Source organism: Arvicanthis niloticus, chromosome 8 (assembly GCF_011762505.2).
Source record: "Arvicanthis niloticus isolate mArvNil1 chromosome 8, mArvNil1.pat.X, whole genome shotgun sequence".
Lineage (NCBI taxonomy): Eukaryota > Metazoa > Chordata > Mammalia > Rodentia > Muridae > Arvicanthis > Arvicanthis niloticus.
The window spans coordinates 81,446,401-81,464,175 of NC_047665.1; the positions used below are offsets into that span (position 1 = coordinate 81,446,401).

Below are 17,775 nucleotides of genomic sequence, written 5' to 3' on the forward strand. Positions count from 1 at the left end.
GAATGGGGAAAGGGGATAACATCTGAAATGTAAATAAAATATCCAATAAAAAATAAATAAATAATAAAAAAGATAGATACAAATAGACAATAAGTGGAAGATGATAGATAGATAGAGGATAGATAGATAGATAGATAGATGATAGATAGATAGATATGATAGGTGGATGATAGATTACATAGATACATACATGTGTACATACAAATAGATAATAGATGAAAGATACATACATATTAGAGATGATAGATTAGATTAATAGATAGATACAGAGATACAAATAGATGATAGGTAGATGATAGATGATAGATATTAGATAGATGATAGATTACATAGATAGATAGATAAATAGATAGATAGATAGATAGATAGATAGATAGATAGACCGACCAATAAACAGACTTTTTAAAACATGCAAAACAACCAAACAAAAGCATACTTTGAAGACAAAGAAAGGTTAGAGGCTTCTAGTGATGGTGCCAAGCCAGTAACGTCATTAAAAAGCCTCCTGACTCTGAAGGCTGGGTGAGCTACGACAGACTTTTGAATGCAGAGCAGGTTTGTTAATTGCCTTTACCAAAAATAAAGAGGTAGCTGATGCATCGGTTGCAGAGATAAACAGCAGGAGAAAGAGGAAGGTCTAAGCCTGTAAGGAAGATCTTTGGCATTGGTATCTGGATAGGGATGTTAAACACAAAGGCTTGTACAAGGCAGACTGTTGGTCCTGATAGACCCATATGAAGATCACATTCTAACAGAAGAACAATACAGGGAGGAAGAGATGTTCCTTCTGCTTAGCTTTGATCTCACCCCCATTCTTATGTCTTTTCTTACATTTCTCCCTAAAATTCTACCATGTAGCCTTTTTTATAGTTTGTTGTTTTCACTATTACAAAGTTACCTCATTGGTGTGTGTGTGTAATTCCTCCCCTACACTCCTACCACTCAAATAAGCTCTTCCTTCCACAGTTTGCTTCAGATCATGGTGTTTTATCACAAGCCACAGAAAGTAACTAACACAGAGCTAATTCTGTATGGAATGGTAAGCATGCCTGCCTGACTTCCTATCTTGACATCCCTCATTGATGAACTATGACCTAGAAGTGTAACCCAAATTATCCTTTGCTCCCTTAAATTGATTTTGGCCATAGTGTTTCCCATAGCAACAAAAAATTAGAGAAGATCTTAGAGATTATTTTTTACGTTGATATTCTTGTCATTTGAAGATAATGAAGGTTTTGTTTTACTTTCCAAATTTCAAATCTTTCCTTTGGTAAAAGGTTATTTTGAACATCAACAATACCCATTAGACTCTTGGCACAAGATTTTATGATGGAGTTGATGTCTTTTTTTTCTTGCTTTGGACTTTATAGGGAATACTGCTTGTTTCACCACTGACAATGATACCTTGTAAGATTTATTAGATGCCCAGATTCGAAATAACATGTTAACCCATGAGCCCCAACCTCTAGAATATAACCACTGCTAAGCTGTTCATCTAGGCTGTGAGCATCTTCCTGATTCATCCCTTCTTTGATGAATGGATGATCCACTATCCCAACCAGAAAACCTGGGAAGCTGTTCAGTTTTCTGGATTGGTTTTAGGACCAATCCATTTTATTGTGCCTATTTCCCTGTGCCTTTTGATACTCCTATTCAGAGAATGTATTGGAGTTCTAACATCTGTTTTCTTTGGACCATCAGTCTCATTAAGATTCATGAGCTTTCTAGCAGCTATTGCAGCTACCTTCCAGAAACAAGATTGATAAAGCCAACATCATGGGTATAGATGCCCCCAACTGAACAAAATCTCCCCTATGGAGCTTTGCAGTTCAGTTCCTTGATCCTGCAGGACTTACCTGCTGCTCTCATCAAACACAACTGGCCTACTCTTTTCTTCCTGGGATATCTCTTTCTCTGGTATCTCTAAAGTATGTAACTTTGCCTGCACTCTGCTTCAGTTCCACAGAGGTGATAATCTCAGCAATTACATTGTTATGGCATGCCAGGGGCAAGTGCTATTGGACATAGCACTGTGACATTGTCCTCTTGCCAGCCAGCTTCTGTGAAACCCATCTTTAGAATTCTATCCTCAGGGTCCTCCTTCCAGCACATCTTAGAGGGGGTTCCTTATATGCAAAGGCTAGGGCTGTGCCACATTGTGGGGATGTGCCACATTGTGGGGATGTGCCACATTGTGGGACCTTTCGTTCAGGACAAAAGTACTTAAACGGATTAAGGAAAAGTAGACAGATTATAGAGAGGTGAAGAACAATGTCATCTTGGGTAAATTGCAGCCTTGGCCTGATCCAGAAGATCATGACCAAGGTGCCTTCCTCTAAGGCCAATGAGTGGCCTTTGTTCCTGAACCAAAATGTCACAATGGGGCAGCCCATTAGGCAAGCTCTCTTAGGCAAGGAGGCTTGTGTCAATGGAGCACACCTGTCAGCAGTGGAGCCTGTGAGACATTAGGGACTTGGCATATCCAAGAAAGGGGACCCAGCTAGCTACTATTGCACCTACCATGCCCCCAGACTCTAAAGCAGTGTCGAGAGAAATGTCTACTCTGGTCTGCAAATTCCCTCATCTGACTTTTAGCTCTGAATTTAGCTATTGTCTCAATGTTCTTAACCCATTCGAGCTGGAATTGTTGTTGTCACTATTCCACTGAGACTCCCTTTGTCAACAGCAGCCACCTCATCTGCAAAGTCTACACAAGTGTTCACCTCTCTTAGGGTTTTTAACCCCTCGAACACTTCTGTATCCTGCCTGTCTAACTGGGTTTTCAATACCACCTTCAAGTTTCCACTACAACTCCAGGTTCCTATCCAGTGGCATCTCCCCTGGACATCTATCAATCATTTCAAACCTCGTGAGTCTGGATTTCCTTCCTCTCCTCTTCTCCCTTGTCCACTCATTCTAGGTTGGCAGATAAATAACTGGGTTTTCCTTTTTTCCCCTGGTCCCTTTGCTGTACCTCTGATGGCAAGTCTCTCAGCAAGTGTGGCAGCATTCTCTTAGAAGCATGTCTGCATTGGTCTAATCGGTCTTTATCTTTACTATAGCTTCTTCATTTAAAAGCTATGTTCTTAACTTGGGACTTTATTGATGACCTTTTCACTGGCCTCCTCAGCAAATAGTCTAGCCCCAAAGCAAAATTGTCTTGGTTTGTAAAGCCCACAAAGTTTGCTGTCACGTGATCTCCGCCTAGCCCTATCTTTATCATGGTAATTAATCTGAATTTCCATGAATAGAATAGAAGTATCATGTTGCTCAATATTGTTGGGTTCCCAGGTGCTCTGTGACCTAATTTGGGAAACATAGGTCTCCTTAGACAGTGTCATGTTCATAGGAAGGAGGGCCAAGCAAAAAAGTGCTAGAATCCCACTTCTCCTTTGCAGACATCCAAGCTGATATGAAATAAGGCAAAAGGGGTGGACCAAGGAACAGGAGAAAAGGCAATGAGAGACCACTGACGAGAGGCCACTGACAAGATCCTTCACTGGTTGATAGAGGATAAAGACACATTTTGCTTAGTACATGTGGTTACTGTGAGCTCAAAAAAAATAATAAATAAATAAATAAATAAATAAATAAATAAATAAATAAAATCTGAAAGATTTTGTAAAGTACAGAGTTAGCGGAACTTAAAACATGAAATATAGGCTAAGGAACTGGAGAGATGGTTCAGCCATAAGAACACTTCCTGCTCTTACAGAGGACTAAGTTGGGTCTCCAGCATCCACAGGAAGCCCACAGCTGCCTGTTAACTCCAGTTCCAGGGCATCTGACACCCTCTTCTGACCTCCACAGGTTTCTGCATTCACATGGCACACATAAAAAACACGCAGGCAAGCATTTATATACAAGTATTTTAAGGGTTAAAAAAAGTCCCATAAACACTATTTGACATAGAAAAGGTCCTCTTGGCTCTGTTCATTTATATAAAGAGGCAGAAAATAACTATGTATCTGTTTTAAAAAATTGAAACCAATGCATATAAAAATATCAAAACCTTTTCCTCAAACCTGCCAACAAAAAGAGAAACGATAGGAGACATGGGAACCAAGCAGGGATGATAACTGAGCAGATGATGGAAACAAAGGACTGCTGTCTGGATGCCACATCCCGACGTCACCACTTACATGTCAACTTTTAAAACTATACCGAGGTTTTGAATTAATAGATGAACCTATGTGTGGAGACTGGCTGGTCAGTGCTGAGGCCTGGAAGAGACCCTTAAAGGGTGTACATGCTGACAGCTTTGTCCCCAGCCTGCATATGATTGGGAGACAAGAGATCCTTTAGGTGTTAGAACTTAAGAAAATGTTGGAGGTTTTTCCCCAGCCATAGACTGAAAGAGCTGAAATCACGAGTAAAAGTAAACCTTCTTTACTTTTCATCTCTTGACCATTTTGTCACCGAGTTGGGATGCTGACTGACACAGTGAGTTGTTTGCTGTATGTACCCAGAACAATCGGTGCAGATTTTGGGGATCTGCCATCCACTAAGTCCCAAACAAAGTTTAACAGGCAGGGCGCTTCTGAGTGCAAGACTAACCTAGGCTACGGAGCAAATTCCTGTCTCAAAAGACAAAAGCAAAACTTCATATGCATCCAGTTGACACAATAAGGAGGGACCCTGCCTAGCAAAAGAGAAGGATGTGAGGTACACACACCAAAATAACCCTGGAGATGAGTGTGAACATCTAAGCCTGATCGCTGAGTCCTTGACTTTCCTAAATGACGCTCTCATAATAGGCTGAGATCCAGCTCATTGTCACCGGAGACTCTCAAAGGTTGAGTCAAACCATAAAGTGACCATTGGCACATAGGACTTCAGGCTGAAGTAAAAGAGGTTTATGGGTCTTGGGTAGAGATAAAGTTCCCTTTTAGGTCTTGTTCAAATGCCATCTTCCTTATGAGACCTCTGAACACCTTTCTGGGCTGCAATTGACTCTTTCCTTCTATGCCTGAGTTGTGCCTTACCCCCCCCCACCTTCTCCACTCACCTCTACCCCATTTTTTCCCAGTCTCTAACCACTTTACGACAGCCCATCAGCTCCTACCGCCACCGCTGCTGCCTGTACACCACTACAAGTTAAGTTCCTCCACCTAGAGGCTCATCTGTTTTTCCCCCCTGGTGGTTCCCAGGTTCAAGCAGCAGTGACTCACACAGAACATCTCCTTAGAACAAACCTGACTGGTGAATGGGGAGCAGCCAGTCCAGAGTCGTGTTGAGATGTCAGAATCAGCTGGTGAGGGAGAGCTAGGGCCAGTTTTGAAACTAGACACCATTAGCAAACACTTCTAGGTGTGAAAAAAAATATAGGAAACAAACTTTTTTAAGCAAATTTTTATTTATATCAAAATACAAAACATTTCTGAAGCAGAGCAATGTTACATGAGGAGTAATTAGATACTAAATGTTTTGTAATCAGCTTAGCTTGCAATGTTCCCAGGGGGACCTTCACTAACTACACATCTAGTTGTTGGATGTGTCTTCTTTCTCTCTCTTTCCCTGTGTTTGCTTATGTACTGGTGTTCGCAGATATGGACATGCAGTGTTACTGGGGATGAGTTGGTTAGTTTCAGCAAGCCTGAAAGCACCAGCAGGTGGAGCCTGGAGTCGCAGACCAGGTCAAGGCTGACTGCAGATTTCCTCCCGAATAAATCTGGGCTGGTGCTCAACTTTACACTGACAAGTCTGAGGCCAAAGGAATTGCTGTCCTCAGCAGCCAGGGCAGGCATTATTGATTAGGACCACGGAGCAGGTACAGCTATGGGTCAACCACAGTGAGGCCCTCTCAATGGGCTAAGAAGCCCACCCAGGCCAAGGAACAGGAGATGCAGAGATCCCTGGAGGAATCTTTGTCCCCAAGAAACTAGGCAAGGGCTAGAGAGAAAAAGGGTTCCTCTCAGCCACAGGCGGTTAGGATTTGGTAGCTGAGGTGCCTGCCCTGTGGGACAGGCCCTTCACAGATAGATACTTAGTTTGGAGATTTTTGAAGGGGGAAAAGCACCTGTTGAGAGTGTAGCTGTTTCTGATACACCTCCATTACTAACCTACAAGAAGGGGAAAATGGGAAAAGGGAAGGAAATGCCCTCTCTCCCACAGCCAACCCACACCCAGGCCAACCTGGGTCTCCCTTTCAGTCCCTAGGCAGTGCATGCACTTTGGCACTATGCCCTGGTGAACTCATGCACACATGCATGCACGCACACATACATGCACGCACATGCATGCCACACACACCAACACCTGCTTTCCCTTCAGTATCTGCTCAGGCAGAAGACGGGTACCCCACCTCCACCATCATTTTCTGCTCCCAAGAGTCCCCTCGGCCTGCAGGTCCCCAGCAGCCAGCCCCAGGCTTGACACACTCTGGCATTCCCAGGCTTTTGAGAAGAGTGATAAAGCAGGGAGCTCCCCGGAGACAGGATATACAGAGTGTAGAATATGTCATAAGGCTTTGGTACAGCACCAATTTAATGTCCGTGTAGTTTGATTTTAGTTATCTTTTAGAAGAAAAAAAAAAAAGGTTACTGAAAAAATAGTGTTTTTATTTACTTTTCCGTTACATACCTGAAGTTCAAAAAGTATGCCTCTAGTTGCCATCCAAATTCACACTCAAAGGTGTTCTGTGTGCAGCTGTACAATGTGTGGTTTAACTTTAATTTGGAATGAAAGTCAGCCCGTGATAACTGACTTTAACCAATCCATACATACATACAGAGAGAAGAGAGAGAGAGAAGAGAGAGAGAGAGAGAGAGAGAGAGAGAGAGAGAGAGAGAGAACACAAAAGCTACCCCTAAATCTCCCACCCCAACCCACTAAGGAAAAACATCTAATAGAGACAAAATACAGCAAGTTCTAAGGAACCAGTGGGACGAAGCGGACTGATCCCGTCCAGCTGGCCTCTTCAGGAGCAGCACCATGAAGCACCCTAGCGCTGTGATGTAATACTCAACATTCAAGAAATAGAAATGAGGTCTGAACCATCTTCATGAGAAGACTAGGCATGGGTGGGAAGAGCCCCAACGAAAGCCAAAGGAAGAGAAAAGATTTGAAATGAGAGCAAGAATTCTCATGATGATATTGATAGTCATGTCCAGATATGTTAAGACTGACAGCCTGGAGGTTGCCAGGTGCAAGAGGTGTGCAGTCTGTGAGGGACCTGGCAGAGAGCACCAGGATCCTTCACCTCCCCACTGCTGTATGTCTACACACTAATGGGACAACAGGAGGGAAAGAATTCATACAGAAACTGCCTTTAACTGTGTGAGGAAAGAACTATGTCCAAGATGATAGAGTTCCTCCTCATGAAAGAGAGAAAAGGTGGCGATGAAGGGGGCCCCAGAGTTGCTGACCAAAGCAGGACACCCTCTGCTCAGTCAAGGACTGTATAAGGACGGGTAACTTGGGATAGCACGCCCAACCCCTGCCCTCAGTCTCTGGCCCCACAAATGGCAGTTAGGAAATTAAATCTGAATGGAGCTTTAAGACTTTCTGACAGTTCATACAGAGCTCAGGTGAAGAGAACACTGGTCAGCTGCCCCCTTTGTGATACCTCAGTCTCAAGTTCCGGCATCAAGGTCATTCCATAGGGCAACTCCTTTCAGTCACTTCCTCAACAACAGAACAAAAACCCCTACTCCAACATCATGATCTACCTCTCACCCACAGGAGGGGGCTGTGTCCTGTCCCTTACCTCATGCTTATGTATTGCCCAAAATGGTTCCACATAGTACCTATAGCAAAAGGTGTGGCCTAGGCAAGTGGTAGAGACGCCCCTTCCCCCAAGGCTCCTGGTTAAGGACAGTGGAGAAAGGACAGAGCTGCATCAACTCTTGGGAGAACAATTTTCAGATCTGTTTCCACATTCATTCCATAGACAGAGGTAGCCAAACTAAGTCTCCTTAGATTTCCCCTATCTCCTACCAAGAAGAAAGAACATCACAACTCAACAAACCTCCCATAACCTAGGGACCAAGGTGAATCACAAGTATACAAAACAGTTCAGGATCCTGGCAGTGGCTTTCTCACAACACCCTTCCCAAACACCAGTCCCATTAACTGAGAGATTCAAAGTGAAGACAGCTTGCTCTTTCCACACATAATCAGACCCTGGCCTTCTTAGCTCTGTGTTCCCTTAGGGAAAGCTGGCTCTTCTGTAGAATAAGTGATGGATGTTAGGCCTCCATTCCTTTCTCCTCCAGTGCACACCTTGCACCGTCTTACTGAGGTCTGGGTCATAGAAAGGGTAACAGTAACATATTCCCCAAGCCCTAAAACTTCAAGGTGAAGGACGTGCCCATCTTCCCATCTCCAGAGAGGAGTCCAATTGGACATCATGAAATAGGAGAGCAATTTCATGTACTCTAATGCTGCTGAAGTTTCTAAGAATCAACATGGAAAAAGTGAAGAGTCAGAGCAAACCTGGGCTTCATGGAGTATGAGCCCTGAGATGCTGACATGTCTGCTCTGCTGGTGGTATCTTATGACCGGAAGTGAGGCAAAGAAAAGAGGTGGGCTCTAAGAGCAAAACAAAAAAAACCAAAAACCAAAAACAGCAACAGAATCGCCTCTATGGTAAGTGAGAAGGGGACTCAAGCTAGTAAGGGACAAAGAATTTGCTCTTCTTCCTCTTGTCCAATCTCTCAGGAAATCTACGAGAAACATTTGGCTATCATCCTCCCCTGGCCTCCTGAGGAGGCCTCATTTAAGGCGGGGCACACTGCCAGTCAGACTCAGTGCTGCCGTCCAGTACTGTATGGACCACAGGAGAGCCAACACACTTTCTCACAATATCCTTGGACATTTTTGAATGTTTTGAAAAGATCATCAAAGGAATCATAAGGTCTCCATAGGGTTCAGGAGTTAGATTCAAGCTCCTCTCCACCCTACTCTGCCTATCACCCCCAAACCCCACAAAAAAAAAAAAAAAAAAAAAAAAAAAAAAAAAAAAAAAAAAAAAAGCCCTTCCCATGGTTGAGGCATCTGGAATAAGCTCTTGGCTTGGCTAGCATCATGGTTTGTTTGGGTGGAAGGGGGCACTTTTGCCTTTTCTTAAGTGAGAAGCACAAAGACTGGAAAAACTACAGCCTGAGTCTCCCCTGGCTTCTGCCTCAGCTTCAAACACATCACTCTGATCACTTGGCACATGAAAAGAAAAAGCTAGCACCAGGAGATGCCAGCTAAGGCTGCAGGGCAGGTGGCCCTTACAGTGCATGTGAGGTCTTGAATTCTCCAAGAGGTACTCTTCAGAGCACACAGTTCCCTTCCCAAACACAAATGAACTCCTCCCCAAATCTCCTATCCACACCCCACTCTTCCAATACATTATTTAGTTTCAGAGTCCCAGGCAAGGAAGACAGCAATGGGACTCAGTCCCTCACATGCTGACCAGTGTCAGGCCCTCACTCCTGATCTTCCATTCAGGGTTCTGGAACTAGACTGCCCCATTTCCGACAACAGTTTATTTTCCAATTAAAAATAAATGAAAAAGCACAGACGCTATATTTATACTAGATATCACATTCACGCTGTTTCCAAGACTCTGCAGCAATAATTACTAGGGTGTATCTTCTCCAAGACTGAGCCCACGCAGTCAGCTTCAAAAACCTCACTACCACCTTCCACAGGGATTGTTTGAGCCCGGGGGCTACAAACAATCTGGTAACAGGTGTTACCAGAAGACCTAGAGGATCTGAGCTCCCTCTGTCCAAGATGCTGAGTTAGAACATCATTTCCAAGGAACTGAGTATCAACCCTTAGCCGTAGGGGTACGGATTCATGCTAAGCTCTCCGTCATCCTCTCGATACTGAGCACATCTACCAAACAGCATGAGTTAGGGAACTTTCCAGACAGGAGACATACAGATCTGGCAGCTTTGCCCCTTCAGTTCACTTGTCCTGTCTACAAATGACTTCAGGTTTTTTTTTTTTTTCATATATACACATATCTACCAGAAAGACTCAAGAAGCTTCAAACATGGTCTATCTCGAGGAGGATGGAGAAATAAGTGGGATCAAGGCATGAGCTAGCACCCCGGACCACCTGGGGGAGGTGATACTGCTCAAAGTGTCTCTAAGCACAGGTACAAAAATAAAGCAAACTATGACTTCATATAGATATATAGATATATAGATATATAGATATGCTAGATAGATAGCTTTATATAAGTTTTCTTTATATTTATATATATGTGCAGAGGGCACGAGCCCCACTCCTGCCCGGTTACATCGGTTCTCCCCCACACCCCCCACTCCCCATGTGGACAACTTACCTGAAGCTCCCACTGTTAACCACCACTATTGCATCTGAGTCTTATCCCCTCCCCAGTAAGTCTCCTTTTGCCTTAAAATAGAACAAGTTATATATATTTATATAATTTTATATACAATCTCCATAAAAAATACACTCAAGGTGGTATATTATGAGTATGACCCTCCTGCCAAAGCAGAAGTTTGTCTAGCAAAGAAAGAGTCAGCCATAACTAAGCCTGATGCTACCCAGGCAAAGCGGTGTCTCTACAATTCCCTCACACCCACACTTGCATCAAACACACATACAAAGCATACGCATACAACACACACACACACACACACACACGCTGCACACACACACACACACACACACGCTGCACACACCAGACACACATGCATACATCACGCACATCACAGATACTCACACCCATCTAATACACCTAATTCTGAACACTGGAATAATCAGTTGGCTAGGGGTTCGTGGTCAGGCAGATAACCTGACACCTGCAGAGAAGCAGAGATTATTCCATTTCTCTGACCTAGCCAGGGCAATGTCAACCCATGACAGACTGCTCAGTTGTTCTCAGTAGGCAATATAAATACTTGGTGACAGAATAAGGAAGCTTCCCTTCCAGGGTTTGCAAGGTTACTATGAGGAGGCTTATTCTCCTCCACCAAATAGAATAGGTTCCCAAGCCAAAAGGAAGGCAAATGGCCCCCAAGTCCCCACCTCCCATATGAGGAGCAACAGGCATTTTCCCTAACCATAGTTTATGTGAAAATCTCAGAGGTCATCCCAAAGCATGCTTTCAGTATTTTAAGGTTGAAAATGAAAATCCCCTTCCCCAATCTAAACCCTGCACCCTCCCTAATTCTTTCCCTAACCCAAGCACCTCCCTAGTGTAAACCATGCACAAGCCAGGGGTCCTGGAGCCACACGCAAGTGGGGGCAGGAAGGAAAGAGAGCCTGGATGGAATGAATGGGTGGAGGGAGAGCTTGCTCTGCACTTCCTTAAAACAGATACAGGAAGTCAATGCCAGTGGAAGGTGGGATTGGTGGGACACATTTCTTCAAGACCCAAAAGAACAGCAAGCTCACTCACTCCTGTTGCCATGTAGTTAAGTTGGGTGGGAAAGGTAGACAGTGGAGGCCCTGGCTGCGAGCTGAGTTTCTTGTGCTGCTTTGGTTGAGTTCCCTAGCCAGTGGTACAAAGCTGATCACTCTTCACCAGAACTCCCAAGAATCTCTAACTGCTGCAGTTGACCCACTGTAGAAGAGAATGTCTAAGTGATTCAATGGCCCGATGCTGATCTACCCAACTATTTAGCAGTTAGGATGCCCCAACTCTTCCCCCTCCTAAAACAAGAAAAAGAATTGTACTAATGCATTTTTTTAATCTCCACAGAATTCCCAATCATCTAGGAATGTCTTTAGACCAGACTCAGTTGATTAAGGATTATTATTATTATTATTTTAAATGAGATCATGAAAAAACTTCTACCCTCTTGGGAATCCAAGACACCAAACATCTGGTGCAGACAGTGTATTTGTTCCTGAAAGCTTATTTGGAAGTATAGACAGGGGCCCAGAAATAAGGCTCTGGACCCATGCTGATTCAGCATTGAAGGTGAAGGGGTTATAAGCCAACCCCATGCAAACACCAAGTTGCCGGAGTTGGGAAGAGTTCTTAGAGTCCAACCAGAGCTTTGATTCTCAGTTTATTGACTTGTCTTAAAGAGATCTTCAGTTCCTCCTCTTGGAGGAGGTTCTATAGAGTAAGGAGTACACAATTGATGGTCTCTGGTATCAGATGAAATTATTTTACTCTCATAGCTACAGTGTGGTATCTTTAACCTATCAAAGGAAGAGAAATTGAAAACAAAGCCTCTACTCAGGAGGCCACTGTGTAGCCTCTAGGATGGAGGCATTCTCTATAGCTCAAGAAGAAAACTGATAAGACCGGAGGCCCCACCTCCTCTCCGCCTTCAGTACCAATGTCCACTGGGCACTTTCAGACACAGCCTGCCACAGCAGCCATGAGAATGAGGACCAAGCTCCTGAGAACAACTCCTCTCCACTGACAAGGAGTTACCGTGGGCATTTGAAGACCACCCTCCCACTTTTCACCAAGAAGCTCCACAAACAGAAACAAACTGAAGAAGTCTGTGTTTGGCAGTCAGGGTTAGAAACTAGTTCTAGAAGCAGAAAGACCCTGCCTTACACAAACTTTCTTCTCAAGATCCAGTCTGCCTACAACCTGCTCTTAGTGGCTACATCCCTCCCACACCAGGGGCACCTGCCCCTCACTGCCCTCCTTGGCAATCACTGATTTCCTTGTGATGAGCCTCCACCATATGTATTGTCTGGTCTGGTAAAGTCCCCAAAGAGAACCAGAAGCTTAGTGCCCTGTGTGAGTCTTAACCTTGCCATGCCAGGATTCCTTGTTTTACAGACAATTGATTTATGACTCCATCCCTCTAAGTTTCTCACCAGGCCTTCCCTCCACTCTCTAACAGTCTAACTTCCCTTCCTCGATCACACTTGTCCTATCAACTACTGCATTCAATGCAGAATGGCTGCTACCCACATCCTGAGCCTGTTCCCAAAGAGACAGAGATAATCAGCATGGCTCTAAGCCCCCACTCTAGTGGAGCCTGCACAAAGGGTAGGGCCAGGCCAAGAAGCACTAGTGAAAAATGCTCAGGATCCCAGAGAAAGCATTACTTGTAGTAGTACCTCCCATGCCCCCCCCAACTCTGCTCTTGACTCTATCCTCGCACCCCCAAGTCCCTGCAGTGCCCCCCCCAAAGCACATCTTACATGCAAGCAAAGCAAACCCAAACCATTAGCTGTTCACTTCCTAGAGTTCTCTATATACAAGCAAAATATACTTATCTATAATTTCCCCAGTCCACCCCAGGCCCTCTTAAAGGATTTTTCTACCAAAATCAGAAGAAATAGCCTTGGTCTCAGACTCAGATCCTAGGAAGCAACTACAATGTCCTAATGTTCCGGGATGCCTCCCTGAAGCTACTGTATGCCAGTCCCACCAGGAGGGAGAAACAAAGGAATCCTATCCCTCAACCCTACCCAGCTTCCTCTGCAGAAGAAGGGCAGAAGAATGAGCAAATAAAATCTGCTCAATCTCAAATAGATTAGATCACTGTGGAAAAAAATAGAGAACTCGCTGAAAAGAAAATACCAGTAATTGTTCTAACCCACCCTGCTGAAATCTCCCCCAAATACATAACCCAGGCCCCTAGAGGTGAATACAGATCTTGCTCACACTGTGCAATGTGGCACCCTTCCTGGTGAGAAAGACTCTCAGAAGGCCTTTTCTTTCCTGCCGTAGTCCCTCTAAGAAAATTAATGGGAAGATGGGCTGGCCATTAGACAGGAGCTAACTCTAGACACTGGACCAATAGCCACCAATAACCATGAATACATAGAACTCCACTAAGAGACTGGAAGCAATATCTGTGTGGTCAGCCATCACATCAAGAAACAAGATTCACTTTTTATTTTTTTATCTTCTTCCCATCAAATAATTGCAATCTTTCTGGGCCTTTAGAGAACCAGTTTACACTCTTCCTGGCTGGTGGCTTAAACACTGGGATAGCATTTCTTGGTACAGTGCAGAAGGAAAGACAAAAAAAAAAATTACCAAATACAGGAATGGGTTTTGAACTGAGTTACTTCTGCAAGGCCACCAGACCCAAAGGGGAGGATTTAGAAGACATTATCCCCCACAGCAAGAAAGGTGAAAGCCCTAGAAAGCTCAGTTGTGGTCACTGCTAAGTTCAGAGAAAGAGTGTAAAGGTAATTGGTCCCTAGAAATAGATATACCCCAAAATCACACATTTCTAAACAGACTGTCAAACACGTGCTCACACCTAGCAATTGAGATCACGCCTATGACACCCTGGTCAGCCACTGACCATGGCGATTGTATCTGCCAGTTGGCTTTGCAGTCATTTAAAGGAAGGGCTAAAACAGGTTCCTGGATTTCAGGAATGCTGCTGGCCGCCAAGAAAAGTCACAAGAAGGAAGACCTCTTAGGAGAAGACTGCATGAGAGGCCACTTTGGAATGGGTAGAACTTGTGCCCCTTCTGAGCCCAGGGGACACAATAGCACAGCTGTCACCCAGTGGCCAGTCAAAAGCAGTTTCCACTGTTTGGTCAGCAAGGCAGAGGTAAGGAGCCCTGCCAGAGGCAAGAAGAGGAAGAAGGAGTCAGCACCCGTGTTAGCCCAGCCTGCAAGCCCAGCCTGCAAGCCCAGCCTGCAAGCCCAGCCTGCAAGCCCAGCCTGCAAGCCCAGCCTGCAAGCCCAGCCTGCAAGCCCAGCCTGCAAGCCCAGCCTGCAAGCCCAGCCTGCAAGCCCAGCCTGCAAGCCCAGCCTGCAAGCCCAGCCTGCAAGCCCAGCCTGCAAGCCCAGCCATGGACTGAGGATCTAAGCTCACAAAATTTGGCTTTTGTCCCTACAACATCCCAAAGAAACAGTCTTCAAGTGCAACTTCTTCTCTGTTGTAACCTCAAGGCCCAGAAAGTGGCCAAAATTCCCAGGAGAATCCTCAGACCAGTTTCCAGGTTGAATACAAAGTCTACCAGCACTAACACCCTACCTTTACATTCCATGGTTCAAGAATCATGTTATGTAAGAGAGCAAGCAAACACTACAGGCTAGGCCAGTATGAGTCTCAAATACTACCCCAGTATTTCAGGTAGCCTTGTTTCCAGTCACCCCAAAGACACTGAGTTAGCAGCCCATGGTGTCACAGTGGAAGAAGCAGTGTGCCACTTCTGAAAAAGAACATGAGTCTTCCAACTCAACCCTTCTACATCAGAGTTGAGGTCCAGGGGAACGGTGGTCTCCAACATCTCTAAGAATAGCATCAGTTGGAAAAGTCTAAGGTATGTGGCCCTAATCTCAGAGCAAAAGAAACTCTGACCTCAGCACCTCTTTTTCCCATGTCCAGAAGAAAGCTGTGGTGGTGTGGCTTGCATGGTGAAGCCTCAAGTGTGGAGTCCATCCCCAGCTCTCTAGGAGAGAGCAGGGAGCACCAAGGCCTGGCTGCAGAGATGCAGTCAATTCCCCAAGATGGAAGCTCTGAAAAGGAACAGTTTCCCAGCACCTGGGACATCATCAAAGTCACTAGGCTGAGTGACCAGAAGCTTCTGTGGGACCAGCAGAAACCTTCCAGTAGACATTGCTAATGCCCAAGGCAGTCACTAGAGAGAGATGGATACAGCAGCACCAAGAAGGAATACTTCTGGAAGCTGGCAGTTCCTACTACTTTAGGCTAAGCCAGAGGGAAGGAGAGGGTGGGCCCACTCTCCCCCTTTTCTACTCTTGAGTAACACCATAACCTTTTAAGAAGTGAGACAAGCATCTGAATTCACAAGTGGCATTAGGAAAACTTTTGAGTGCTAACAGATTGAACCAAGACAAGATTTGGACAGGCCCTGGTGCCTTCCCACCACCCCTTCCAGCTTCATTCCTGTGCCTCAAGCTGTTCTACATAGGAACAGTGAGGAAAGAGCACCCCAGAACTCAACAATATGAGGCACCCCCATTTCTTCATCTCCTTCGTTAGAGATTGGGTCCAGGGGGTGGAGAAGGACCCCCAGGGCATAGCAGAGTTGGCAGGCAGCACACAGAGAGTATGCCAGGGAGCCACAGGCAGCTCCCACAAATGGCAATTAATCAATCTGGGGAATTAGCAGACACAAAAGAAAAGGAGGAGCCAATCGGCAGTGGGGGAGCTGAGCTCAGAGTGCCGAGGGGAGATGGGTATAAACAGAGCTTGTGGCAGCTCAGTGCTCAACACAGGTGGCTAAAGAACAAGAGGGCCTTTGGCTGTAGGGCTCTTAGCCCTGACTGGACCAGAAGAGAATGAGGCACGACCACATGAGCAGTGAGTTGCACACCAGGCCTGCTGGTCAGCCTGCTGCTAAACAAGCATACATCTGTGGTGAGTGCTGAACTGCAGAAGAAAGAAAGTAGCCAGTGGGCCTTAAGCCTGGCCATGCTTTCTTCACCTAGCAAGCAGGCAACAAAGGCCCAGGTTTAGTTCAGGTGTTAACTTGTTGCTAACCCACCAAGCAGGGAGCTAGGAATCATGGTGGGACCCCATTTCTGCTCCAGATGGGAGAGGCTAGATAGAACAACGGAGAACTCAGCTGGAAAGCATGAATCCTGTTCCAGCCAGAATGATCTCCCAAGACAGACATGAGGACACCCACCAGTTCGAAGCAGGTCCTACTCACCAAGCCCACTGTTGAGCATCTTCCCCAGTCCCTTACTGACCACAGGGAGAAAAAGCACTTTGCTTCAATGTACATATATATACACATAGAGAAACCCACCAACTACACACAAGTGCATTTGTATCTATATCTATATATATGTGGAGTTAGGAGAGCGGGATATAACTCTAACCCCCTCCCAGGACTTGGAAAACTGAAACAAATGCAGAGGACTAAAAGCCATTGCTTTCCACTTCCTCACTTCCTAAGACATTTGAAGAGGTGAGAAGAATCAATCTAGCAAAGTTGGAGAGGTGATGAAGAGACAGATGTTTTCCATCCCCATATACTCCCAACTCTGACCCACAGTTAAAAGCTCTTCCCCCAGTCATCTGTCCCATGGGCAAGGCTAGCTGGCTAGATAGTGGGGGAGAGGCCCCTCCTGGCATGAGGGCCAGTACGCACAGGACAAGGGCCGGAGCCAGCCCATGATGGGCAGAGGAGGACAGGGCCCTGTACAATGGTCCCTCTCTGCCCCTTTAGCCTAGCACCCCACCCTGGGGGACATTTAGAATGATGTCAAGTCATAGCAGAGTAGCGTGGCCTGGGTCATCGTGATCCACGCTGTTGAGGATCGCCGTCTGGTCTTCTGGAAGCTGACGGTGGCACAAGTCTGAAAGCCGGGCAAAGGGATCAGGACGAGAGTGTCTCTTCTTCTTTCGGAGGCAGACAGCTTCGTCGGGCCACAGAACCTGAGAGTTGGGAAGCTGCTGAGCCTGGGAGGCAGAACCGTCTACAGAGGAGACAGACACACAAAGAAAACGGAGTGAAAAGGTGACTCAGAGCCTCACACACTCCATGCATCTCCCAGGGCTGAAGTCCAAGTTGCCACTGAAACCATGGGACCATCTGTATGTATGGGCTCCAAGGCCAAACGTCTGCAGAGAACCTGCTCTCTCCCCACTGGAACAACCATAAACCCAGCCTGGAGTCAACGGAGTAAGGTAGGTATTTTCTCTTCTATGAGTTCATTGATCTCAATGACCAAGCTTTTTTAGCAACCAGTCTACACATACTTGCTGTGCTGTGCCTCTTGGATACCAGGTGGCATTCTAGGTGGAAGGAAGCAAAGCTTCACAACATCTCTCTCATCTACTCCAAGCAACGACAGACATTACACGAGACTTCAATCATGAGTGACAGTCAGACCTGCACACCTCTTCCACTGCCAGGGCCAGTCCTCTGCCTCATGGCCCTTCTAG

General features: G+C 45.6%; 1 protein-coding gene across 4 annotated transcripts in view; it reads right to left on the reverse strand.

Annotated features, from left to right (window-relative positions):
* Positions 1 to 5,347: 5,347 nt before the first annotated feature.
* Igsf9b (immunoglobulin superfamily member 9B) overlaps positions 5,348 to 17,775 on the reverse strand; it is a 58,148-nt gene continuing 45,720 nt past the window's right edge. For 3 of the 4 annotated variants that reach the window (XM_076939697.1, XM_076939696.1, XM_034509561.2), the window contains one exon: positions 5,348 to 17,306. In XM_076939697.1, coding sequence (XP_076795812.1) covers positions 17,207 to 17,306 — 100 coding nt within the window. In that variant the 3' untranslated portion in view covers positions 5,348 to 17,206. The remainder of the gene's footprint in view (positions 17,307 to 17,775) is intronic. The other variant, XM_076939699.1, reaches the window with a different exon arrangement.